The sequence below is a fragment of the Mustela nivalis genome (genome assembly GCF_964662115.1).
Source record: "Mustela nivalis genome assembly, chromosome: 8".
Taxonomy (NCBI): domain Eukaryota; kingdom Metazoa; phylum Chordata; class Mammalia; order Carnivora; family Mustelidae; genus Mustela; species Mustela nivalis.
Window position 1 is genome coordinate 102,896,698 of NC_139027.1, and position 26,602 is coordinate 102,923,299.

General features: G+C 44.3%; 1 protein-coding gene across 1 annotated transcript in view; it reads right to left on the reverse strand.

Moving 5' to 3' along the window:
- DSTN (destrin, actin depolymerizing factor) overlaps positions 1 to 2,401 on the reverse strand; it is a 36,762-nt gene extending 34,361 nt beyond the window's left edge. The window contains exon 1 of the mRNA XM_082743212.1: positions 1,963 to 2,401. Coding sequence (XP_082599338.1) covers positions 1,963 to 1,965 — 3 coding nt within the window. The 5' untranslated portion in view covers positions 1,966 to 2,401. The remainder of the gene's footprint in view (positions 1 to 1,962) is intronic.
- Between the last annotated feature and the right edge of the window lie 24,201 nt (positions 2,402 to 26,602).

The following is a 26,602-nucleotide window of genomic DNA, read 5'->3' on the forward strand; positions in this document are numbered from 1 at the left end:
CCGACTTGGGGCTGGATCTCACAGCCGTGAGATCACCACTTGAGCCAAAATCAAGATTTGGATACTTAACCAACAGAGCCACCCCTAAAATTTAACCTTAGCAAACAAACAAAAACTTTAGAAACTTGGAACCCCAGTTTCAAATTTAGAGGTAAAGTGCTAAAATCTGGTATAATAAAAGAACTTTCAATCTTCATAATACTATGTAACAGCTGACACTGAAAGGAGATGGTCTGTGCCTACAAGGCTAAATAGAGGAGTAATCTTTCCAAATGAGCAGTCTATATTCTGAACTCTATTTGCAAGCATTCAAACAACAAGAGCTTCTAAGGTCTTCCTGACCTCCCTAAGGCCAACAGATCAAAATACATCTGGAATCCACTTATCTTTGCTGATTTTTAGTTCTCCTCCCTCAAGAACCAGTAAATAAAACAGAGGCTTCATTTTATTTGAATGCATAGAAATAAAGGAAGTTAAGCTTGAACTAAAATTTAAGGATTTAGCCAAAGTTAAAATGCTTGGGCCTGTTTTCAAAGAAAAGATAAAGTGTGTATTACAGAAACTCAAAATAAAAAAATGTCAAATTAAAAGAACATAAAGCAGGCTCCAGCCCACTTCAAAGCATTCATCAGAGTAGATGGTCTTAATTTTATGAGAACTCAAACCCTTAGATTTAAGTCTTACAGAGATTTATAGAAGTCTTAAGATGCTGCTCCTCCTTGTAGTTTACAGAATTAAACCAAAGAAGAATGGAAAACTGAACACTATTAAATTCCTACCGCATCTCTTTAGTCATCAAGAAACTACTAACTGGTCAATCTCTTTTTTTTCCCTTGCATTACCTTAAGAAAACCAAAACTGTCATTCAGAGAAAACATTTTGTATGCCAGTAAACTGGTATCAACTGCTTCCAGGCAGACAGATGCAATAACAGTGTAATATATCTAGCAAAGTCTGGTAAGCCTTTGCCTGCTGCAAATCATTGACCAAAAATGGTAACAGCGAGTGCAGGCTAAAGAAAATGACAAAATGTTCTACTTGATCGTCCAGTTAAGAATACTATTTTAAGGCAAATTAGAGACAGTTTAGAGGGGAAACTATGCAAATTAAGCCAAGTGCCCATCACCTAGAATATAGTAAACATATTTACTTTTAATGACTAGGATAATTCAATGGGCTTTTAAAAAGTTTTTCATTCGCTTTTATTAGCATCCCAGCTTCATGCCCACTCCTCGCACGCTAAGTTCTGGCAGAGCCAAACTGTTCACAGGTAAACAAAATTTCTAACCATACATGGAGAGATCGGGTAGGGAAGAGTTAAAAGAGCCACTGCCAAGCTTGACAAGCACAAGAGTGCTGCTGGAAGCTGATTGCCAGATACGACAAACAAAGCGGCTGCGAGGCCACCCTGTTCTTAATCAGACCGGGGTAAGGCTCGTGGTGATCATTCCGCCCTCTAGGGTTGTTCAATAAAGGCCTTATTTTCCTTAATGAGATGGACCGACCTCACGGGCCGAAACTCGCACGAGTCACTGACCGCCTCGACGCCCGGCTTTGGGGAAAGCTGCGCCAACAAGGCCCGCGCGGGATTCCGACGCCCCCCACCCCGGGATGGCGGACTCCCAGTCAACTGCACCGAGGGTGTGGCGGTGCTCGGCCCCGGCAGGTCGTCCCCAGGCCTGGGCCGGTGGAACCGCGGGGACCATGCTCCCGCCCGCGGCCTCGCAGAAGCTGCGAGCGAGGCAGCGGCCAGGAGCCGCCCAAGGAGCCGGGGTCCCAGCGGGTCCGCGAGCAGTGGAAGCCCAGAGATCTTTCCCTGCCTGGGGGCTGCAGCTGGGCCTTCGTTCCCCCATCCCCCGGGCGGGGGCGCGCCTGCCGCCCCTCAGCCCCGACCCCCACCGCGCCCCGGAGCCCCGCAGCCCCGGCCGCGCCAGCCCACGCCTCGGGCTCCCTCCCACTCACCATCTTCTCCGCGGCGGTCGCAGTGACGCGGAAGGGGGAGCTTGCCGGCGCCGACTCTGCAGAGCGTCCTTCTCACAGCAGAGGGACCGAGAGACCCAGCGAGCAGGCGACGCGAGCCGCGAGCCTACCAGGGGGCGGGTGCACGGGCGCGCGCCTCGGACCCAAACGCGACTGCGCACGTCACGCGCTGCCTGCCGTTGCTACGCAACCGGCCGGCCAGACAGCGCCCTGCCCAGAGAGCAAACGGAGGGTTCTGCTTCACGTTCCGAAGACAAGGGAACTGGGCCCTCCTTTCACCAGCTCCGGCCTGGGAGGGTGGGTCCTCCCTTATCTACTAGGGACGAGGAGACAAAGCTCGGGCTGGCACCTGATCCGGCAAAGGATCAGGCAGAGCTAGGGACCCTAATTCCCGGCTGGTGGGCGGGGCCACGTGGCGCCCCGCCCACAGCGCTGCGGCAGCCCTAACATGGAAGTAGCCACCTGGCCAGGTGTGCGCCGCGCTGGGGGCGGGGCCTGGGAGGAGGCAAGAGGAGGAGGACGCGGCGGGGGTGGGGAGGACGCGGCGGGGGTGGAGGCCTGGGGGTGGGGAGTGGGGAACCAGGGTGGGCAGCTTCCCGGGAGCAAGAGACCGGAGGGCAGACGGCGGGGAGCCCAGGCTCGGGCCGCGGCCGAGAGAACACATCCCGCATTTTTTACCTACTTTGGTGCGATTCCCGCCATCCTCCCCTGATTGGCCCAGCCGGCCACGTCGGGCCCTCGCGTGAGGGAAAAATCTGCACATTTTTCCTTCTAACCGAGGCGCCCGTGGCCATTCGGAGTGCTCTGTGAGTCACTGCTAATTTCAGGTCTGGAAAAAACAAGGAGTGATTTATTTATCTTTGGGAACGGCCCGGGGAAGGAGGCCCGGCGGTCCACAGGGGTGTGGCTGGGAAACGGTAAAGTTTTCCTGGGACGATGGCGCCAGCCCCGCCGGTCCGTTTTGGGGGCTTTTAATTTGGGGTTGGGTTTTTTAAATGGGCGGTTACATCAGAAACACAGTTTTGAGAGGGCTAAAAGGAATCCCAGTGTTTTTCCTGAAGGCGTTTTTGTGGGCAGTAAAGGGTACAGAAAGAATTTACAACTGGGATAATTACTTAAAGTTTTACTTAATTTAGGCTACCGAGAACATCACGGCCTCTACCAAAATTATTTTAATTCTCCAATTGTAAGTCTTTGGGATAAGGCGGTTTTTTGTTTTTGTGTGTGGCTTATGTTCTGCCCACTCAACATAGAAACTTATTTCTCATTACTCTTGTCTTTTTTTTTTTTTTTTTTTTTTTTTGGCTATTCTTTTCTAGAAAAGAAGTAAGTTGTGGCAATTCTAAGCCTTTACCACCTGCTACAAGACTTTTGCAGGCTAGAGCAGTGCTTAAGCTCTCAAGCTTGAAAGAGAACTTGGTAAAGTCAGATTTGTGTGTCCTGGCCTCCAGAGTTTCTGACTGTATATCTGAAATAAGACGCGAGATCTTGCATTATAACAATTTCCAGGTGATGCTAAGGCAGCTGGTTGGGCACCCATCGCACTTTGAGTAGAAAGAACCCGTCTATATCGAACTGCAGATGGAATCCTTTATTTCTCTTCATGGGACTCGGTGGCCCCTCCACTTCTAAAGTCCTCAAAGACTTCCTTTTTAGTTCAAAGTCAGTCCAGCTCATTACAGAATAACAAACCTGCCTGCTGCTTAACCTCTCTTCTGCATTTCATCCTCCACCCTGCCACCAGTGTTATACCCAAACAGAAGAATCTAACCTGGTCACTTTCCTCTCTAAAATTTTCTAAGGCTTCCTAAACAGGACCATCTGGTCCTTCTGCCTCTGGCCATTCAGCCTACCTTTTCAGCTCGGTCTCCCATATCTTCCAAAGTACCTAATTTCTTTGCAGACTAAACTTCTCATTCCAGAACCCATCTTACTCTTTCTAGGTGCCATAATTATGGACCTGTTAGTGTCTCAGGCTGGAGTGTTCTATTACCTCACCCTTCTGAAGACCTCTGACCACTTCCCAGGGGATCATTAGTGGTTTCTCCTTTAATCCCACACCTCATCACTTTTCAAATCCTGATAGGCAGCCAGATCACCTGAGAATCTTATTAAAATGCAGATTAAAATGCAGAGATTAGATTTAGGTCAGGTCCGTAAGTCATACTTTGAGCAGTGGGTGAGGTTTTATGGTTTTCCTCAAATGTTAATGTAGCTTTGTAATTGTTTAGATAAATTTGCCACCACCACCAGTTTAAGCTGAGAGTTCTTCAAGGACAAGGGCTATTTAGTATGTATCTTGTATGGACTGGGATAGTCCCTGATATATAACGCTGTTTATTACACATTTAGTACGTGAACCAATATCTAAAGATGTTTTACAATTCATCAGGCAAACTTCTATATCAGTTCACTGGAACCTATGATGAGCCCCCGTTTTGAAGAGTCCATTAAACTTTAACCTCTGCCTTTACACATAAATTTTCTAGATCTTTCTATTCCTCAGACCACAGAGGGGAAAAAAAAGTTTTAACATAAGTTCTCTCCTTATATATGAGATGGATGTATTCCATGTTAAAGTTAGAAAACATTTTTCATACTTTTTCTGAACATATAGGCACTTCCATTTTTTTTTGAAGATTTTTATTTATTTATTTATTTGACAGAAAGATCACAAGTAGGCAGAGAGGCAGGCAGAGAGAGAGAGAGGGAAGCAGGCTCCCCGCTGAGCAGAGAGCCCAATGCCGGATTCGATCCCAGGACCCTGAGATCATGACCTGAGCCGAAGGCATCGGCTTAACCCACTGAGCCACCCAGGTGCCCCACGCACTTCCATTTAAAACCAATAATATGAGGGGCACCGGGGTGGCTCAGACAGTTGAGTGACCAACCCTTGGTTTCCACTCAGGTCACTGTCTTAGGGTGGTAAGATTGAGCCCCACAACGGGCTCTGCACTCAGCAGGTTGTCTGCTTGAGATTCTTGTGCTCGCTTGCTCCCTCTCTAAAATCTTAAAAGAGAGAGAGAAGCAAACCAATAATATGAGTGGCAAGGAAGAATAAATTATATATTAATGAGGAGTTTGAAGAGAGATATAACCCTGTCAGTAAACAGTGTGGGAAAACTTTTTAGTATCTCCCCTGGCTCCCTACAAATTCACCTGTTCCCTCTCCCCTTGAGCATCCCTACTGTCTAATCTCATAGTCTCAGTTCCCTTCTCTGAGGAAAAGTCACTAATTCTTCTTTGTTCCTCTATGGGTAATGTGGGTTTTTTTCCTCTTCTTTCAGAATTTTTAAAAATCCTTGATTTTCTATAGATCTGAAAATGATGTATCTAGGCATAGTGTTTCGTTTTGTTTGCATTCATCCTCCTTGGTGTTCTCTGAGTTTTCTTGAGTCTGTGGTTTGGTTTGATGTGTGTCAAAATTTGGCAAAATTCTCAGTCACAGTTGTTTCAGATATTTCTTCTGTTCTTTCTCTCACCTCCTAGTATTCCCATTTCATGTTACACCTTTTGTAATTGTCCGACATCCTTGGATATCCTATTCTGTTTTTTTCAGTCTTAGTTGTCTTTGCTTTGGGGATTTGAGGATTCTGTTGATGTATATCCTCTAGCTCAGAGATTCCTTTCTCCTCAGTGCCCAGTATACTTACTAATAAGCCCATCATAGGCCTTCTTCATTTCTGTGGCTTTTGTTTGTTTTGCCTTTTAGTAATGCTTTCCAGTTTTTTCTTGATAGCTGGACCCGATGCACTGGGTGAAAGGAACAGCAGTAGGCAGGCCTTTAGTTGGGAGAGGATGGAAGCATTCTAGAGTCCTATGATTTGTTCTCATTTCCACCAAGCCTGTGCCTCTGGATTGTGAACTTCACAAGTGTTTCATAGAAGCAACCCCCTACCTTCCCCCCACCCCCATCCTGTTCAATGGGACAGGATAGCTAGAGTGGGCCCCAGTTGAGTGTCTTCTTTCCCCATCAGTTAGGCTCTGGTAACTAGTTTACCCTCAGCGGGGGCTTTGTTAAAACAGAAGTCTCTGTTGTAATTCAAAATGGCTCCTTACTTCTCCTCCCCCTCCCCCCCCACCCAATAGTAGAAGCAGGAGGGGATTTTTCTTTGACATCTACTGTGGGAACCTGGTAGAGCTTCAGGAGGTGACACTGACATGCAGAGGTCCCCTATGACTGAGTCTCCCCAGAGTTCCTAACTCGCAGACTTGTCCACATTGAGCCTCCAGCAATCTGTCAGTTACAGTCCTACCCGGGGAACTGATTCCCACGGTGGTTTCTACTTGTGAGTCTCTGCTCTGGTAAGCCACAACTCCTGGTATTGGCCTGTCTTGTCTACAGTTTTGGGCACAGCAGCTTGCCCTGTGTTCTCCTCTCTTTTATGGATGTGAGGAGGAGTTGTCTGTTCAGCTTTTTACTGGTTAGGACAGAGTGGCAGCTTCCAAGCTCTTTATATGTGGAGTGGGGAAACCAGAAGCCTACCCTGTTCCTTTTAAAGAAGCTTCCCAGAAGTGCCAGACAGAGCTCACACTTTTATCTCACAGACCAGAATGCGGTATATGGCTACAAGGGAGACTGGGAAATGGGGTCTGTTCCCTGAGCAGCAATGTACTCAGCTAAGAAATTGGGGTTCCTTTACCAGGGAAGAAGGGGAAAGTGGGTATAGCGAGATAACCAGGAGCAGCTGTCATGGGTAGATATTATTACTTACTCCCATTCTACAGATGAGATAAGGTGAAGAAATAAATGTTCCTTAGGAACCCAGAGGAGTGAGTGATCTGCTCCCAAATCCATGACCTTTCCTGTAAGACCACATGACACATCAGTCCTATGTGATGCTGAACAAAAGAGCTGAGGTACCTCTTGTTGCCTCTTTAACACCACAGAAGGGGGTTTATACAAAACAAAGCAAATGCAAGCTGTCAAAAATACATTCTGGACATTCCTTTATCATAGCTGGGTCCTCTTGGATTGGCAGCACAAGGGCCTAGACATCTATTTTAGGACAGGGCTAAATATATTCAAGTATATTCATGGGAACAGTGTGGTACCACGTAGTAACAGTATTGATTTCTCCATTAGTCTTCATGGTAAAGTAAAAGTCATATACTGCTATTTTATAATATTAAAAATTGAATAACCAATACATGTTTTTAATTACTAGTATACCGCTTGAATTAAATCATGAGAAAATGGAGTAGAAAGTGACACAACACTCTTGACCAATGGTTATGTACCCCTCTTGGACCATATATTCCCTTTGAGGTACTGATGAATAGTATAGATCCTTTCTCTAGAAAAGTAGATATTTGCTCCTATTCATAAAGTTACACTTTATTTATTCAAGTTACACTTGAATAGGAGCAAATATCTAAATAACACAAAGCAAATAAAACCTTCCAGACCCTTACAGTATTTGGTATTTAAAAAAACACAGATGGCCTCCACAATGCACATGTGACTTGTTTTTATTCATTCATTCAGCAGTATATCTTGGGGATATATCCATGTTGTCTTCCCATTTTTCAGAAGTAATAATGCGCTCTCTATGGTTCTGATCAGGTTGCTATACTCCTGAAAAAGGAGCTACAAAAAGATTCAGAAAGGGACAAATAAAGGGATCCAGTATTTGATTTAAGGATAGACTAAATGACTTTAAACTTCCCAGGATGTAAAGAAGCCCAAGGGTTGAATTGATCACAAGTTAAAATCGTGAAGGGTAGGAATGAAGTAAATAGAAATTCTGCAGCAAATTGTGACATAAAAATAAGAGGGTTTCTTAAAAGCTCAAACCTGTGCTTTTAGGAAAAATCAGAGGGCTGTTATATGTAAGGACAGGAGGAAGATTGCAGGATGGAAGGGAAGGAAGACCTGCCATAGGCAGTGACAGACTGGTAGGGGTAAACTCTCTGGTTGGGACCCATTTTCCCACTTCCCCACCCCATTATTCTCTGCAAACCTCCACCTCTCCCATGACTACCAGGGAGCTAGAAAACGTCATTATCAGTGAAATGCCCACTGCCAAGACAGCTGCATAATGTCCAGGCAGCTTGGAGCCCTAGGAGGGGCAGTGTGAAGATGGTACCAACACATGCAAATGGGTTGTCCAAGCTCATAACTTTACTTCACCCCTCTCTCACCTCGCCTGCCCCTGGGGACCAGTTATATCATGGAAAGGAGAGGGTACTCACAAGTCATCTGGAAGGGCAGGGCTTCCTGGTTGAGGTTGGGGGTTGTGGCATCCAGGGCAGCCACAGGTTGCCCCAGCTTGGTGCATCTCCACCTGTCTTCCCCCAGACTCTCCAGGAGTGATGCCTGTTCTGAACCCCTGCCCCAGGTATTCTGTACAAACCCCCAGCCTGATGAAAACCCTAAAGACATATGTATGAGTCCATAGGTGAAGCTCCTAAGACAGAGGAGGAATCCAAGCATTATGATAGAAAGGCAACAAGCTGAATAATTTCATGCAAAAGAAGCAGGACAAGAAATTAAAATGAGCATAATAAATATTCTCAGATAAGGAAAGAGACCAAAAGCAAGAATGAGCAGTTATGGAAAAATTGCAAACATTAGGAATATACAATATTCTTGAACTAAAAAATTCAATGGATGGGCTCGACAATAAAATGGAGATATGTAAATGAAAAGATTAAGAGTCAGAAGATGAGATTGAGGAATTCACTGTCTCAATGTATCAGGAAAGGGTAAAGAGGAGGCACCTGGGTGGCTCAGTGGGTTAAAGCTCTGTCTTCAGCTCAGGTCATGATCCTGGGGTCCTAGGATTGAGCCCTGCATCAGGCTCTCTGTTCAGCGGGGATCCTGCTTCCTTCTCACTCTCTCTGCCTGCCTCTCCGCCTACTTGTGATCTTTGTCTGTCAAATAAATAAATAAAATCTTAAAAAAAAAAAAAAGGAAAGGGTAAAGAGGATGCAAAGAATTTCACAGATGTGGAGGATTAAGAAAAAGGGCCAGTATCTGTACAAAGTATCACAAAGTATGGTGAAATCAGCAAACCAATGGAAGAAAATCCTTGAAAACTTTAGTTCTGAGTTACAAGAGTTACCAACTGAGCCAGCCAGGTGCCTCAAAAGTAGGACATACTTATGACTCAGTTTAATACTAACCAGTAGGAATCTAAACAGCCTGGCCTTTTTAAAAGATGTTTGCCTCATCCCATCATCCATTATAACCACCTAAATTTCTTCTTACAATTTCTCGTGTTAAAAAAGAAAAAAGTTCATCGGGCTCCTTGCTCTGCAGGGAGCCTGCTTCTCCCTCTGACTCTGCCTGCCACTCTGTCTGCTTGTGCTCGCGCTCGCTCTCTCTCTTTGACAAATAAATAAATAAAAATAAAATCTTAAAAAAAAGAAAAAAGAAAAAAGTTTGTTTGGGAGGCAATGCAAGTGTCTTGTTTACATTCATAATAGGATGCCACTTTGAAATGCTTTCAGTTAGATTTGACAGTTGTTTACTGGGTCCTGCTGTGTGCCAGTTATGGTCATGTTAGCTAGCAGGAATACAAAGATAAAGAAGTCATGGGCCCTGCCACAAGGAGGTCATGAGTGAAAACAGATCAATGCCAAGATAAACTTGGCCCAGGTCTCTCAGGATCCTATTGATGGAGTAGATCATACCTGGGAGGTGTTCCCAGATCTTAATGAGCAAGGCATCCGGAGACAAAGGAAGTGAGCATTAGTTACCAACATGATTTCTCACTTAGATTGTTGAATATGAGTGTGGACAAGATGGTTAGAGGGCCAACTCAGAGAGTGATGATTAGAGGAGGAAAATACCTAATGTTCCTACCCAAAAATTTGACTCCATGGACTGAGAAACCTAGAGAGATAAGATGTACGGGGTTTTTTGTTGTTGTTGCTTTGTTTGCTTTATTTTTTGTTTTGGGGGATGTTCTGGCCTACTTTCCAGTTTTCCCTTCTGGGGGGCAGGAGGAAGGGTGTCAAAGGGTGCTTCAGCCAAAGAACCCTAGCTCTGACCAGTGAGGAAACTTGGAGAATATTCAAGAACAGCTCCACCAGAAACATCCGAGAGACAATGGCCACAATGTGAAGTTGGAATGCCTTTTGATATAACTGTAAGACTCCAGCATTTCTATCACCAGCCTTCCAAGAAGTTATTTGGTATCACTGGCACAAATTCTGGTCCTGACTGGCTGTGTGACCTCTCAGGAGGTGTGTCTCTCTGAACCTCCTTGTCCTCACCTGCAAAGTGAAGGTATTGATGAGGTTAACTCCTGTGATTCTAGAATGTGATGCCTGCACTATACAGAAGACTTAATGAGTATCTAGCGCTGCATTAACAATTAGTGGAGTATCTAAGTAATGCTAAGGGAGACCTCTGAATTTTGATTCATAAACTCTAGGCCTTGGGGCCCTGTGTTTACAGCAAAATCAGTAAGTTGCTATAATCATCCAGGCTGTGGACTCCTAGCTTCTCTCAGCTGGTCCTCATCTGGGGACAAGAGGCTGATTGGCACAAAGGGAGCAAACTGTACTAGTGTAACACACTCTTATATGTAAATAAGGGCATACGTCACATCTTGCCATCTCCCCCCACCCCCGACTTCGGTCAGTAAATTCAGGATCTCTCGCAAGATTTTCCACACTGGAGGTGGAAGGAATCACTTGCTCATTTATATTCTTGCTCCTGTGGAAAACATTTCCTCTCACCCTTTGGGCCAGTGAGTCACTTCCAGCCTTCAAACCTCTATGGCTTCCTTTACAGCTCTGGCCTGGCCCTCTGGAGAAGGGTCCACGCTGTTGGGCAGGAAGGGGCTTTAGTAGCAGGCAACACACCTTGAGTGGCTTTGTAATATCAGGAGGATCCTCCCATCGGGAGAAATTATCTGGGTGGTCTAATAAATGCCAGGCATTGGATTCCAGATTCAGCATTTTTTCCTTTTATTTTAAAAACTCTGGGAAAGAAACGCCCATAGAAGCTACTGCCGGTCGCAGGTTTATTTTATGACTCATGGAAATTTCTAAAATGATAAATATTGGCTCAGCAGCAGCCTGACATAAGAAACACTCAACTAGACCAGAGTCTATGGTTACAAGAAACAAGAAGAGTGTGTTCAACAAATAAACTGTGACTCTGCGTCCAAGCTTTCCGAGGGAAAAAAAGAGCAGAAAGTGTTGTCTGGATTCCATGAGGTGGCTTGGCAGGCCATGATTTCATTTGTTTTTCTGAGGACAGAAACTTTCCTGAGATGGTCGAAGTATCTTCCTGGCCAAGAAACCATCTCATATCCCTTTGGTTTTCTACTTTATTTAGTCCAGGCTCCTTTTGGCTAATATAATGAAAATACTTCAGCGACCATAAAAATTAATGAGGGTGAAGTTGAAATATTTTTCCCTCAGAAAGGGGAAAAAAAATGGAAAATAAATATGTTCCTTCCCGAGTAAAAAAAATCCCTCTATCTCTGTGTGGAGATGAAACCAGGCATTCCACCAAGACAATGAACTTGTTTCAGAGAATGTTTAGAAATTGTGAGCCTTGAGTGTGGTTAGGTGCCTTCTGAGTAGTTTTCTTTCTCACAAAACAAAGAATTACCTTTACTTTCCATCAGTTGATTTTGTCTTCAAAAAAAAGGTGAATAGTCATATTTAGACCTGGTGAAAAGGCTAGAGTCACAACTTCCCAAAACCTAATCATGAGTAGGTCAATCTGCCTTTCTGCGAGTGGGTTTATCCTCTCTGACTGTTGAAGGTTTGTTAACAGAACAGCAGTGTTCTTTAGAATTGGGTATCCCAACACACACGCTTTACAGACTGGAGTCATGACAAATAACATGGTGAGGATTCATAAACAAAGTGAGAAAAAACTCGGGCCGTAGTTCCATGCATCCGATAAAGCAGCCAAAGAGACTGTTAAGCCTTTGGGGGTCTCAAGTCCTCCCAGGAGGAGGAGGGCATTTTGATTAATGTTCCAGGTCTTGCCGATGACTCTCCTATAACCAATCACAGGCATTTATACTTTGCTTGGGGAAGAGGAAACCATGTTGGGATAGATGTGGACATCCAGAACCAAGCCTCTAGAACATGTTGCAGAGGATGTTGGAGGGCAGAGAAACAGCTAAAGGCCATTCCCTAAGCTCATGTAGAAACTCCACCATGAGGTAGGAGAGAAACAAGATGGCCGACATGATCTGGCACACAAGTGCAATGGGAAGGGTTGTGCAACAAGACACCGCATCCGACTGCCCTCTGCCCCAGCTGCTGGGAAACTTATCTCGGGTTTCACCAGAGAGAGAAACTTCGGGAGCCAGATTAATCAGGGAGATGTGCCATGAGGCCTGGTGTCAATACTGAAGAAATAGAACTTCCCCTTTGGAAGGCCTGGCCCTATGTATTTTTCCTCCGTTTGCTGCTCTGCTCATCTTATATTAATAGACCTTGCAACCTGATGGGGAGGGAGCTCTCCCCACCTGAGCGGCAGAGGCAGGAGTGTCTCTGCAGGTAAACGAGGCGATGCTGGCAGCCACAGAAGCAGCAGATGCCGGGATGGCTCATTTTGCTTGCTGCCAAGGGAGAGGGAGCCCCCTGGGCCCTGAGCCATGACACAGATGGGCCCTGGGTCATTCTGCTGGTGGAGCCAAAGAGCAGTAAAAATAATTACAGACTGGAAATGGCTTTGCTGTATTTTTTTCCTGGTTATTAAAAAAAGGCAAGTGTGTTAGGAAAAGAAAAAACAAGCCTGGAAACATGAGAAAGAAAAAAAAAAGCATTTATTGTCCCATCACCGTTCTGTCTAATAATTGAAAGGAATTTAAGGGTGCCTCGGTTGGTTGGGCACTGGCTCAGGTCACCATCTCAGGATCCTGGGATCAAGCCCTGCATCAGGCTGCTTCTCCCTCTGCCTCTGTGTACGGTCGCTCTCTCTTTCTCTCAAATAAATAAATAAATCTTTTAAAAAAAGAATTTAAAAGAATCTTAATAAATTATCAAGGATACCTTCTCCTTATTTAAAAAAACAAACAAACAAAAAAACCCTTCACCTTCACTGCCCTGCAATCCATTGCTCCTCACCCAAATGAAACCCTATCATTGGTTTGGAAAGTGTCCCTTGTTCTGTACATTTACACTCCAGGCCATACACTTTCATGTGCGTGCACACACGAGTGATGGATCAATATAGACAGTTTCATATTCCTGTGATTTTTTAAAAAATGTTAATAATATATTCCATCATCAACTCACTGCTTCCCTGTGTTTAGAAGACAACCCAATGGTTTGCTCCATCACTTCTCTCAATTCTGTGCCCAACTGTCACCTCCTCAGTGAGGCCTTCCCTGACCACCCTGTCTAAAATTACCATGCACCCCAACCTTCCAGTTCCCTTCTCTGCTTTCTGTTTTCCCATAGCACTCATCATCATCTAACATACCATATTTTCCACTTTTTAAAATCTTATTTACTGGGGTGCCTGGGTGGCTCAGTGGGTTAAAGCCTCTGCCTTCAGCTCAGGTCATGATCCCAGGGTCCTGGGATCAAGCCCCACATCGGGCTCTCTGCTCTGCAGGGAGCCTGCTTCCTCCTCTCTCTCTCTCTCTGCCTGCCTTTCTTCCTACTTGTGATCTCTGTCTGTCAAATAAATAAATAAAATCTTTAAAAAAAATTTTTTATTTACTTTCTCTTCCCCATCCCATTTGAACATAAACTGCACAAGAACAGAGATTGTAATCTATTTTTTCCACTTCTGTATTCCCAGTACCTAGAAGAGTGTTGGCACATAGCAAGCTGTGAATGAACATTTGCTGAACAGATAAATGAGTAGTATTCCAAAGAGTTACTGCAAAGATACTGCAGGGGTAGGCACCATGCCTAGAAGGCAGTGGCCATCTTTTGAGCTCGGGCACCAAAACCACACGCTGAACAGAGTGAAGAGGAGTCTACCATACCAGCCCTCAACCACCTACTTCTAGACTCCGCATTTGAAGATAAAAAGCAGACCTTAGGGCGCCTGGGTGGCTCAGTGGTTAAGCTGCTGCCTTCAGCGCGGGTCATGATCTCCAGGTCCTGGGATCGAGTCCCAACCGCATTGGGCTCTCTGCTCAGCAGGGAGCCTGCTTCCCTCTCTCTCTCTGCCTGCCTCTCTGTCTGCTTGTGATCTCTCTCTGTCAAATAAATAAATAAAATCTTTAAAAAAAAAAAAAAGCAGACCTTATTTGGTTAAACTACTATTGGGTGCCTCCCGTGTGCCCGTGCCATCCTCGGTAATACCAGTCCATGGTCCAGAAAGGTTGAGAAGTATTCCGAGGGGAAAAGGAAAGGGCTTGGCACAGAACCCACAGGAATCCTCGTCATTCAAAATGTGGAGCGGAAGAGGATCCCTTCAAGAGGCTTCTAAGAAATGGAAAATCCAGAAGCAAGTGGAATCACAGACCTAAGAAAGGGTGCTTCAAGGAGGGGGTTATAGTCAGAGGGCTCAAATACCAATGAGCCATCGGGGAGGGGAGAATGGACATTGGCCTGAGAACTTAGATGATGGAAGTTGAGTGAGTTAGTGTCTCTCTGAGGACTCCTAGTTTCTCTGTGTAGTAGCAGGCATGACCATCTGTGGTGGTTGATTTTATGTGTCAGGTTGGTGGGGCTTTGGTGTCTGGTGGCTTGGTCAAGTGCTAGCCAAGACATTGTCCTGAGGGTATTTTGTAGATGTGATTAACATAATCAGGAGATGTGGAGTAAGTAGGTCAGATTACCCTCCACGGTATGGATGGGTCTCACCCACTCAACGAAAGGCCTGAACAGCAAATCTGAGGTTTCCTAGAAAGGGAATTAGCCTCAAGGCTGTAAGGTTAAAAATCCTTCCTGAATTTCCAGCCCACTGACCTGCCCTTCAGATTCCAAACTCAAGATTGCTCCCTCTCCTCTTACCTGAATTGCCAGACTGCCCTACAGATTTCAGACTTGTCAGCCCCCACAATTGCAGAAGCCAAGGCCTTAAAATAACCATCAACCCCAATGTGTGTGTGTGTGTGTTCTGAGCTGTATTTTGATGAATAGTGAAGCTGAACATTTTTTCATGTTTTTTGACCATGTGCCTTCTGTAAACTTGAATGTGTCACATCAAACTCTAAAGTAATTATTTGCTTTAGAAACTCGGGCCATGTATATATGGTTCTTTTTCTTTTTGTTTGAAAATACCACAAATGGTCAGACTTTGAAACAGATAAAATTCCCAGCTGATCTTGTCCTTTCTTTGCTTTTTTACTGGGTGTTTGTCTTTTTGTTATTGGTTTGTGATTTTCATTACATAGTACTCTGTCTTTGGTCTAATATGCAAACTGTCCCCTATATTTTTATTAGCTCTTAACATTGTTTAAGGTTGTTGTTCTTATTGTTTTTGTAACACAAAATAGTTTATTTTTTAGATTAGGCAAACCTTCCAGTATTTTCCTCTGAGACAGTTATTTATTTTTATTTTTATTTTTTATTTTTTATTTATTTATTTTTTTAAAGATTTTACTTATTTGACAGAGAGAGATCACAGTAGACAGAGGGGCAGGCAGAGAGAGAGAGGAGGAAGCAGGCTCCCCGCCGAGCAGAGAGCCCGATGCGGGACTCGATCCCAGGACCCTGAGATCATGACCCAAGCCGAAGGCAGCGGCTTAACCCACTGAGCTACCCAGGCGCCCCCAGTTATTTATTTTTAGAAACATTGGCCACATATACAAATTTTCCCTTTTTCACATGAAAAAGACACAATCAGATTATGCAACAGATACATTTTTCAATTTAAGGTTGGAGTTTATGGTGTTAATTATCGTTGCAGTATTTGAGCCTCTGGATGCATAGGAAAGTCTTAATATATTATTTTTCAAAAAAACTCAAATGGTTCCATTTACTGAAGAAGCTGCTGAAAATTTGGTGATTTTTGGAAAACGATGGATGTTTTCCTATTCCATGAGGGCTTGGCTACTCCACAGCACTATGAAAATTGTTGAATCTAACAGTTTTCCTCCCTATTCAGGTGTTGGATACTTTGGGAAAGGGAAGCTGTTCAAAGCAGAATTAGGGTTTCAACTCCATATACTATTCTCAACATCATGTTGACTTGGTGGGAACATACGTACAAATATTTTGAAATTACATAATTTATTTCTTGTCTTGATGCCATCATTAAAACCAGTATAGAATGAACACAGTTTTTTGTTTTCTTTTGTTGTATTACTGTCACTTAAGGGTTGATCCATTAAAATAAATACACAGAGGAACTTCAGATCATTTAATGATCTGAAAACAGCAATGGCGAGACTCTAGCAACTGCTACCAGCTCCCCTCTTGTGTTCCCTTATGCTCCCTGCCACTGAAGGCTGCTTCCTCAGAACAACCTGCCATTTTCTGTCCCATGTTCTAGAGTGTTAATGCCCTCAGGAGCAGTTCCCAATCAAAGATAGACAGGGAGTTGGTGGGTAAGCACCCAACTTCCTCACCCCTTGGGTGGAATAGTTCTGTGGGGTGTCTGGTTCTGTCTCGTAGAGTTCCCAGATGCATTGAGCTCCAGTTACCCACAGAGGTAATTATGATGACACCCCCCAGGGTTGGCCTCCCCGCCCCCACCTCACTTCCTCACTTCCTCACTTGCTGGTGTGACAGGATCCTTTCCCAAACTTACCACTTGTGCTCAGGGTCTGCATCTGGGGGATTCCAAACTAACATAAAGGCTCAAAGTCTGCCAGTCTACATGCAAAAAATAATGGCTGATCTTATTAAGCATTTACTATGTGCCGCACACCATTCTAAACACATCATAACTCTCACGACTTCTTTTGGGATCTATTATCACCCCTAGTTTATAGATGGGACATATGAGACTTCGAGAGATTAAGTCTCTTTTCTGAGATCACGTAGCTAATGGGTCATGAGGATTTAAACCTGGACTTTTTTTTTTTTTTTTTTAGATTTTTTTATTTGAGAGAGATAGAAAGAGAGAAAGAGAGCGAGCATGAAGTGGGGAGGGGCAGAGGGAGATGCTGAGCAGGGAGCCCACTGCAGGACTTACTGCTGGGAGTCTAGGATCATGATCTGAGCCAAAGGCAGTTGCTTAACAAACTGAGCCACCCAGATGCCCTAAACCTAGACTACTGAGGGGCGCCTGGGTGGCTCTGTCGGTTTAGCATCTGACTCTTGGTTTCCGCTCAGGTCAAGGTCTCAGAGTTGTGAGATATGAGCCCCACATCAGGGTCCGTGCTCAGCGTGGAGTCTGCTTGATTTTTCCCTCTCTCTCCCTCTCCTGCTGCCCCCTCCCCCTTTCTCGCTCTAAAATAAATAAATGAAATCCTTTTAAAAAATAAATAAACCTAGACTATTGAATTTAAGTGTCCACGATTTTAATCCATATACCTTATGACATGGTATATCAGCTTACTTCAAAAAACATCACTGGCACATATTTAATAGGTTCTGAGAGAGCATTTTGCTGATAGTTGAGCTGATCGATATTTTTGCAGTCTCCAGCAATAATGTTGTTGCCTGGCTTGGGTTGTCTGCACTCACCCAACTGAAATCCGAGTCCCTGTGAGAAAATTCTATTTTTTTTTTCCCCAACCACATCAAGAAGTTTTCTCCTGGCTCTTCTAACATGTGAGTTTGTTTTTGCAGCTAACTACCGTTCTTGCTGTTTTTGCCGAAACTAGCTGCCCAGCTTACAATATATTGAAAGACCCTAGAGGACCCGCACCCAAGGACGCACTCACAGACCACTGGATGCAATAAGCAAGAGGATTTTATTCGGGCATGCTCGGACTCCCAGGGACACTTGACCACGAAATCCGCGAGGGATGGGGCAGTGTCTGAGAGCCCCGATCTGTTTCGGGAGTCCCTTAATATAGAATTTTACAGTCCATTACATCAGAGCCCTCACTTTTCTAGCCAGTAATTTCAAAGCATTACAGTAAGGCCTACACACAGGTAGCCAATCCTTTAAAACCAACCATACATTCTGGCCAGTCACTGTTTAGGTAGTGTACAGTAGAGGGTATGTGTTGAATTGCACGTTTCTAACCTTTATCTGTATACGTGCTGAACCGCACGTCTCCAGCTAGTGTACGTGCTGAACCGTACGTCTCCGGCCTTGGTATGGGAGACAACCCTTATCAATTTTATTTAGTAGTAGGGGAAATTCTTAACAGGGGAAGGGTATAACTTTATTTGATTACACAGTGAACGAGGGTTTCAGCAATTTTTCATTTCTTAGCAAAGCATTAGAAGCATTATTATACAGAAGCCAGAAACAGCTGGGTTAAACACAGATTTTTGCTATTCGTTATCCTGTTATGCTGCTTGCTGACTCCCTTATCTATGGTCAGCTGGCCACAGTTTCTTAGTTAGCATAAGCTGGTTATAAAAAGAATGTTAAAACTTATAGGCTATACTATAGTTCTGACCTGGGGTCCTTCAATATCATAGGATAAAAGTCACCATTTATGCCATCGTAGCCATTGAATGTCAGGATCTTAGCTGGTTGTGATGCTGTGTGAGGCATGTTTATGATTGGTTTGAAAGACAACATTTCATGGGCTCTGGATGACCATTATTTGAGCTGAAATATTCTTCCAGGCCCTGACCTTATCGCGTTTTTTCTTTGTTACACAGCAAAATATTATGCTGTCCTTTTGGTCCCACTGCTGATCTTCAAGAAGAGTAAAACAAATGTTTTGTGGTTCCTAGAAAATGTTATAAAATTGTTTCCCAAGTTAGGTCATTGCAGTTGCAAAATTCTTGTTTTGGTAGAAAACTTGGCCAACAACAACAGAGGCCATGGTCAGCCATTATTTCAGGGAAAAAAAGTCTTGAGATTTGCTAGGGATTGCTGTCTTCCCTTCCAATGGAACAGAGACCAATTCCTGCAGCCGGGCCTAAACTAGTTTTGAGATAAATCTCTTTCTCTCCATATAGAGATACACTTTAATTTACTGGCTGACTTGCCCAGTTTTTGAAATGGCCCCATAAATTTTCTGGAAGACATTTTAACTTTATAAGGCAATTATCATAAGTTAATTTTCAGAAACTTCTTAAGCCAACTTGAAATCAAAACAGATCATTTTCGCAGGCTGTAGATTCTAATTCCACTCTAATTTTTTTTTAAACCAAGCATTTAAATGTAGGGTGCCATTTTATATAGTATACTCGGTAAGGCTGTTTCTCTTCTTTGAGCTTGCAGAGATTGAAGAAAGGACATCGTGTTTCTCTCCATCAATTTCAGCTACTGGAGAGATGGATCGATATTATTTCATAGTTGGTGTGACTCCAGTAAATGTTGAACAACTGAGTTTCAAGGGGAGAAATGTCCTGATGTGTCTTTTTTTTTTTTTTAAAGATTATTTATTTATTTATTTGACAGAGAGAGATGACAAGCAGGCAGAGAGGCAGGCAGAAAGAGAGGAGGAAGCAGGCTCCCCGCTGAGCAGAGAGCCCGATGCAGGGCTCGATCCCAGGACCCTGGGATCATGACCCGAGCCTAAGGCAGCAGCTTAACCCACTGAGCCACCCAGGCGCCCCTGTCTTTTTTTTTTTTTTTTTAAGATTTTATTTATTTATTTGTCGGGACGGGGAGGGAGAGAGAGAGAGAGCACAAGCAGGCAGAGTGGCAGGCAGAGGCAGACAGAAAAACAGGCTCCCCACTGAGCAAGGAGCCCAATGAGGGATTAGATCCCAGGACCCTGGGATCATGACCTGAGCCGAAGGCAACGGCTTAACTGACTGAGCCACAGAGGCATCCCCTGATGTGTCTTTATAGTGTTTGTCGACTCCTGTGTGTAAATACTCCTACCATGGCTGATTTCAAGCCATCATTGAGGTGTTAACCAGCTCCCCAAATTCCTGGAAATTTAACAGTTGGGTTTTAGGAGCTCTTAAGAGGTAGTTCCAGAATAATATTGCAAGTGATTCAGCCAGATAGTGCCCCCATTACAGGGGGGAACCCTGGTCTGTTGCCCCTGCAATGCCCTGGAATATATCGTAGAGGTCACTAAGATATCACATAGCAAATCCTGACAAAGTGGCATTTTCAGAACCAGGGTGTATGTTACCCAAAAACACAGGTTACCTTGAAAAAAATAATGTACCCTGGGAGAATTGAATCCCAAATGTCTTGTTTAATTGTTATCCTTGCAGACCCTAAGTCCTACAATTAGGGTCATTGAGGACAATCCAAGAGGCATTTTAGTGACAGGGGCAATCACAGCTCTGTGGCTTGTTTAAACTGCTATGTTCAGCAAAGGCTGACCACAGAACAAAATAAGCAGCCAGAATCCAACTTGGATGCCATCCTTTGTAATGGATTTGGTTTCTGGTTTATATCTGAAAAGCCGCAGCATTTGTGGAGCCCTAGGAAATGTCTTCATTATCTATCACTTGAGAGCATCTTCTTCTTCTTCTTCTTCTTTTTTTTTTTTTTTCCATCTTCTTAAAATATAAAGCTTTTTTTTTCTTTTTTTGTGTCTTGTAAGTACAGCTGTTCTGCTGACTGGTGCACTGTTTTCTTTCTTAATGAACGCATTTTTGTCCTGTTCTTCTATGTTTCCTCCAATGATAGAAGATAACATCAATCTAGCTATTACAGTGGAGAACAAAGCAAATTTCAGTTTAGGGCTGCTGCAAAATTTGACCATGCCCTTTGAAACAGCCCAGTCAGCAAACATGGAGCAAGAAATTCAAGCCTTGGGGCACCTGGGTGGCTCAGTGGGTTAGGGCCTCTTCCTTTGGATTGGGTCATGATCCCAGGGTCCTGGGATCAAGCCCCGCATCGAGGGAGCCTGCTTCCTCCTCTCTCTCTGCCTGCCTCTCTGCCTAGTTGTGATTTCTCTCTGTCAAATAAATTTAAAAATATATTTAAAAAAAAGAAAAATAAAGAAATTCAAGCCTCTGGGAGAGCTGTTGAGAAGACTTTCATGCTTCATCTCTGGCCGAGCAAGACCCAGCTTCCTCATTTGAAAGTTTCAAGATGGACTTCCCCACATTGAAAAACTTGGTCTTGATTTCAGAGTTCCATCTAAGCTTCATTTGTTGTTGAATTCATTTTATCAGGTATCTACATTGTTTCAGAAGCTTTACCAGTTGATGAATGAGATACTGTATATTTCAGGGTTCTTCTGTATCTAGCCAGAAATAAATGGTCCAAACAAAGAGTTCAACTGTAAAGAATTTAATGAAGGGACAACTTCCCGAGTTGTGAACAGGGTTAAGGGAATCCTCAAAGCATGGTGGAAGGCCCAGAACTAGCAACAGCAGGAAGCTCGTACTACCCCAGGCTGAAAGGAGCAAGAGATGCCAGGAAGGGGTGATTTTGCTTAGAGGAGAGAGGGAAGCAGGAAGGGAGTCTGTCTGATTTCCTAACAATGACCCCCATTTGCCAAACTCTACAGGAAACCGTAGGGCACGGGAGGCAGGTGATGCCATCTGGGACGGCCTTGCCTTTTAGAGTTTCCAGCAGCCTGAGGAAGGATAGAGGATGGATCTGGGGACTGATCCTATGTGGAGGGTGGCCACTGGCAGAATAAACAGCAGTGACATTGTTATGCCCCAACAATGGGTCCGTGATTAAAGGAGTGAGACTAAAACAAAGTGAAGATCAAGCAAAGCTTTATTTAGCCCCAAGCATCAAGAATCTAACCGAATGTTCAGAGATGCACCTCTTACAAGAGAGGGCGACCCTTCTCTGTTTCACAGACTAGCTTTTAAGGGCAAAGGCCATGCAGTTGGGCCTGGCCATGCACAGGTGGCCAAAGAGATTGTAACACACACAGGAAACTCCAGTGATGCTAGGTGACCAATTGAGTTACAATTTACCCTAGTAGACATTTGAACCAGTGTATTACACCTTGATTGGGATTGGCGCCCAAAAGTCTCCCAAAGGGTGGGCCCATACTCCTTGGTAGCTAGGGAGACAGTATGCATCCCCCCACTGATCTGATGTCTCCACCTGGCCTGACCCACCTTTGTATCTGGGCTTTGTTACCTGAAGCTGGTTTCTGGGACTGGTCTCCAAGTAAATCCCCTGGGGGAAGGGGAGCGGGGACAGTTTCTAAATAGGTCCTTAAAGGAGTCCATAGGTATCAACCATGAGCAAGTGGTATGAAGAAATAGAATGAAGTAGTAGGATAATATTCATACCATTATAGTCCTTTTCCAAATGAACTAATTAAGTCAGATGGTTGCAATAGCTAGTTACTTGAATATTGGTCAGACTCCTATGGCTGCCAAATCATGGCAATCTTACTCAAACTGGCTATCGTTACAAATTTCATGGGAAAACTTCACATGGAATTTAAGTCTTGAAGTCTGATGTAGGAAAGACAACCTTAGGGTTCCAAGCCAAAGGCCAAGAAAAAATTGTTGAGCCATCTTTGGTGCAAAATGGTGGCTTATTAAAGCACAGGGACAGGACCCGTGGCAGAAAGAGATGTTACCCCACTGCTTCACGCCACACCCCCCCCCCCATTGTGAGGAGTGGCTGATTATATACTAAGGAGTTGGGGGAAGTAAGGAAAAAGGGAGGTTTTAAAAGACTTTTCATATGCTAAAGACCACCTACAAGATAATGGAGGCCTTACCATTGTCAAGTTAAGGTTGTTTTTCTCCTCTAGCAAGGCATTAACATTAAGGTCCTTGGGAGATTCTTAGAAGAATGTCAGGCTTGTCCCGCCCAGGAGTGTGTGTGTGTGTGTGTGGGGGGGGTTGCAAGGTGTCCGCTTATGCTTTGTCTTCAGCCAGCCTTCTGTTTCCTCATCAAGTTCATGGTTAGGGCTTAACATATGTGGTCTTAGACTCCCTTACCTTGAAACTATGTGCAGAATGTGAAAATAGTGGCTTAAACAGATTGGAATATCATCCTTCCCAATTTCAGCTCAAAGTAAGAAGTTGGCGAACTTGGGAAGGTAGAACTTCTCTTATAAAATAGCTTATTCAGTTCCACTTACACCTATAGGAAGTCCATACTACCCTATAAACATGACATACCAGATGTATGTTTAAATCTGCATATATATTGCATGTATATTTTTATCAGAAATGCCTTCATGGGGGCGCCTGGGTGGCTCAGTGGGTTAAAGCCTCTGCCTTCGGCTCAGGTCATGATCTCAGGGTCCTGGGATCGAGCCCCGCGTCAGGCTCTCTGCTCGGCAGGGAGCCTGCTTCCTCCTCTCTCTCTCTGCCTGCCTCTCTGCCTACTTGTGATCTCTGTCTGTCAAATAAATAAATAAAATCTTTAAAAAAAAAAAAAAGAAAAAGAAATGCCTTCATGGAGGGCGCCTGGGTGGCTCAGTGGGTTAAGCCGCTGCCTTCGGCTCGGGTCATGATCTCAGGGTCCTGGGATCGAGTTCCACATCGGGCTCCCCTGGGATCGAGTTCCACATCGGGCTCTCTGCTCAGCAGGGAGTCTGCTTCCTCCTCTCTCTCTCTCTGCCTGCCTCTATACCTACTTGTGATCTCTCTCTGTCAAATAAATAAATAAATAAAATCTTAAAAAAAAAAAAAGAAATGCCTTCATGGATATGGATACCTAATTCCTTGGTATCCATTTCCTAAGTGTACAAACCAGGTCTTTTAGGGCACAGGGGGGAATGCCAGTTGGCCAACTGTGACTTGATGATACATCAGACTACTTGACAATTTAGTCCCAGAAGAAAAGGGGCTGTGGTTCAGATGGAGGCTGACTCAGCTTCGGAGATATGGTAGGTCTTGTTTAATGATATCTTAAAGAGAATCACCAAGCAGAAATACGAGTAGCATGACTAGATTTAAATCCATGAGAAATTGAAAGACCCGCGGATCCCCTTACCCAAGAATTCAACACTGCCACAGGATGCAAACAGCAAGAGGTTCTTTATTGTAGGGCGGGAACCTGCGGGTGGTCAGCAGCTCCTGCTAGCTGAGCACCCCAGGCTGGGGTGATGCAGGGTTTTTATAGACAGGTACAAACAAGTTTTGGATGGGACGGAGCTAATTGGCTGACAATTTGAATATTTGAAAAAGGCATACTTGGTGTCAGCGGATTGGCTTTGGGAGACCCACACGCGCGCAAAGAAAAAGGCGGGAAAGGGAAACAAAGAGGGGAAGTTAGACCTTGTGACTCAGCAGAAAAACATCCTGTCTACGTGACTATGCGGCCCCCTGCCTATGTGGTCAGGTATCAGGCCATATCTTATGAGAAAGCTATTTGCAGGGAGTGCCATATCTTGCTAAGAAACAGCTATTATGGGCGCCTGGGTGGCTCAGTGGGTTAAGCTGCTGCCTTCTGCTAGGGTCATGATCTCGGGGTCCTGGGATCGAGTCCCGCATCGGGCTCTCTGCTCAGCAGGGAGCCTGCTTCCTCCTCTCTCTCTCTGCCTGCCTCTCTGCCTACTTGTAATCTCTCTGTCAAATAAATAAAAAATCTTAAAAAAAAAAAAAAAGAAACAGCTATTATGAAACTACCAACTATCATTGTATTGAGGGAGCCAAGCGGTTACAGAAAAGCAAAAGAGCAGTTAATTAATTACATCCTAAAAGCCAAGCAGTTACAGAAAAGCAAAAGAGCAGTTAATTCATTGATATTTGGGGGAAGGGTCTTTCAAAATCATAACGGTGAAAAGAGATTTCTCCAGACTTGGTCCTCAGGATGATGCCAGCTGGGACAATCACTCATTTCTGCATCCCTGAGTTCATGGCCACTTTTCAGGCGTAACCAGAGTGATGATGGATGGGTAGGTATAACAATGTCTCCAGGACATGCCAAGGTTGTGCTCCATTGTCTGGTGCTCCAGAAGGTTAAGTCCAGATACGTTTCAAAAGCCCCTCATTATTAGTGATGTTGAACCCCTACCACAATCATCAGTGAAATCCTGATTGCTGAGACCCTCTCTGGTAGATCAAAGGAACATTTTTGCACTTTCTTGCTATCATTAAGAAACATCTATTCTCAGCAGTTTTCCCAGAAGTGTTTAGGATTGGGGGGGCAGTGGTTTTTCTTTTGTTATAATTTCAAATTTATAGAAATGTTGCTGGAAAAGTACAGGGATATTTCCATATACCCCTTACCCAAACCCACCAATTATTTACATTTTTCTCCATTTGCATTATTATTCTGTGTATTTATTTATATATGTGTATGTTTTATATAAGCATATATATTGATGTTTTCTGACCAGATAAGGGTAAATTGGACATTGTGCCTCATTATTCCTTAAACTAGCATGCATTTCCTAAGAACAAAGGTCATTTTCTTGTACGCCATAGTATAATTACCCAAAACAGGCATTTTAACGCTTAGATTATTATCTGATTCATATTCCATATCTAAATTTCATCAGTCATCACACTAATATTCCTTTATAGCTTTTTTTTTTTTTTCTTTTCTAACTTGGAATACTATTCAGGACCCTGGACTGCAATTTATTTGTCATGCGTTGTGTTGGTACCCATCCATCAAAAAAATGCAAGGAACACATCCGTCGTCCAACAGACGTTTGCTTCCGTTTCTGGGCTGGACCCTAAGAAAAGCAGGCTGGTGCTTAGTGCCCTCCTGCTTTTGATACTGTTTGAATTCATGGCTTTATTTTCCCAGAAGTCTTCAGAGTCAGCCACGCGTGTGCAGTTGGACAGGGAGTCTTGCTTCCGAGTATTTCTCCACCTGTAGTCACTCTTCACGCAGACTCATCACTTACAGGGCAGTTAAGCATTCATTAGAGACCAGGGGCTGACTGCTAGTCTAAGGGAGCAGGGGTTGGGGAAGCAGGGGTCTTTCCTTTCCCTTGGGGTTGCTGGCCACTCTACTTGAAATGAGCCTTTCCAGGATGGCTTGTGTTTTGAGTTGATCCAGTTTTGTGGAAAGCCTTCAAGCTGTACATCTGGGCCTCCATCTGCCCCTCTGGGATCAGCAACCACCCTGGGGGTGGGGGGAGCAAGGGCCTGGTGGTAGGAGTGGGCAGAGTGTTCACTCTTAGGGCAGCATGGCCCTCTTGTGGCGGACGGTTATATACCCTGGGGAAAGGATGGCCTATAAAAGGAGAGCAAGCAGAACATGAGAATGTTAGAGCAGTCTATCAGTTTGCTAGGTCGGCCATAACAAAGCAGCACGAATTGGGTGGTTTAAACAGCAGAGATTTTTTTCCTTACAGTTCTGGAGTCTAGAAGTCTGAGATGGAAGTGTTGGCAGAATACTTCTCCCGAGGCCTCTCTCCTTGGCTCGCAGATGGCCACCATCTCCCTGGGTCCGGGCGTGTCTTCCCTCGGTGCGTGTCTGTGTCCGAATCTACTCTTCTTATAAGGACACCAATCACATTGGATTAGGGCCCACTCGTATGACCTCATTTTACCTTATTTACCTCTTTAAAGGCCCTCTCTCCAAATATAGTGTCATTCTGAGGCCCTGGGGATCAGGACCAAAACGTGAATGGTAGAGGATACCATTCAGCCCCTAACAAGGAAGAGGGAGATCTTAGAGAGTCTTCTAAGTCCAACGTTCTAGAAAGCAGGTTAACTGAATTATTCAAGGCCACGAAACTAGAAATCAGCAGAGACCCAGCATTCACAGACTGCTTTCCACTATCCTTCCTGTCTGGAAAAAGCCCAGAGTAAACAGAGGCTGTATCCAAACTGGAAGAAAGGCTCAAAACTGGAG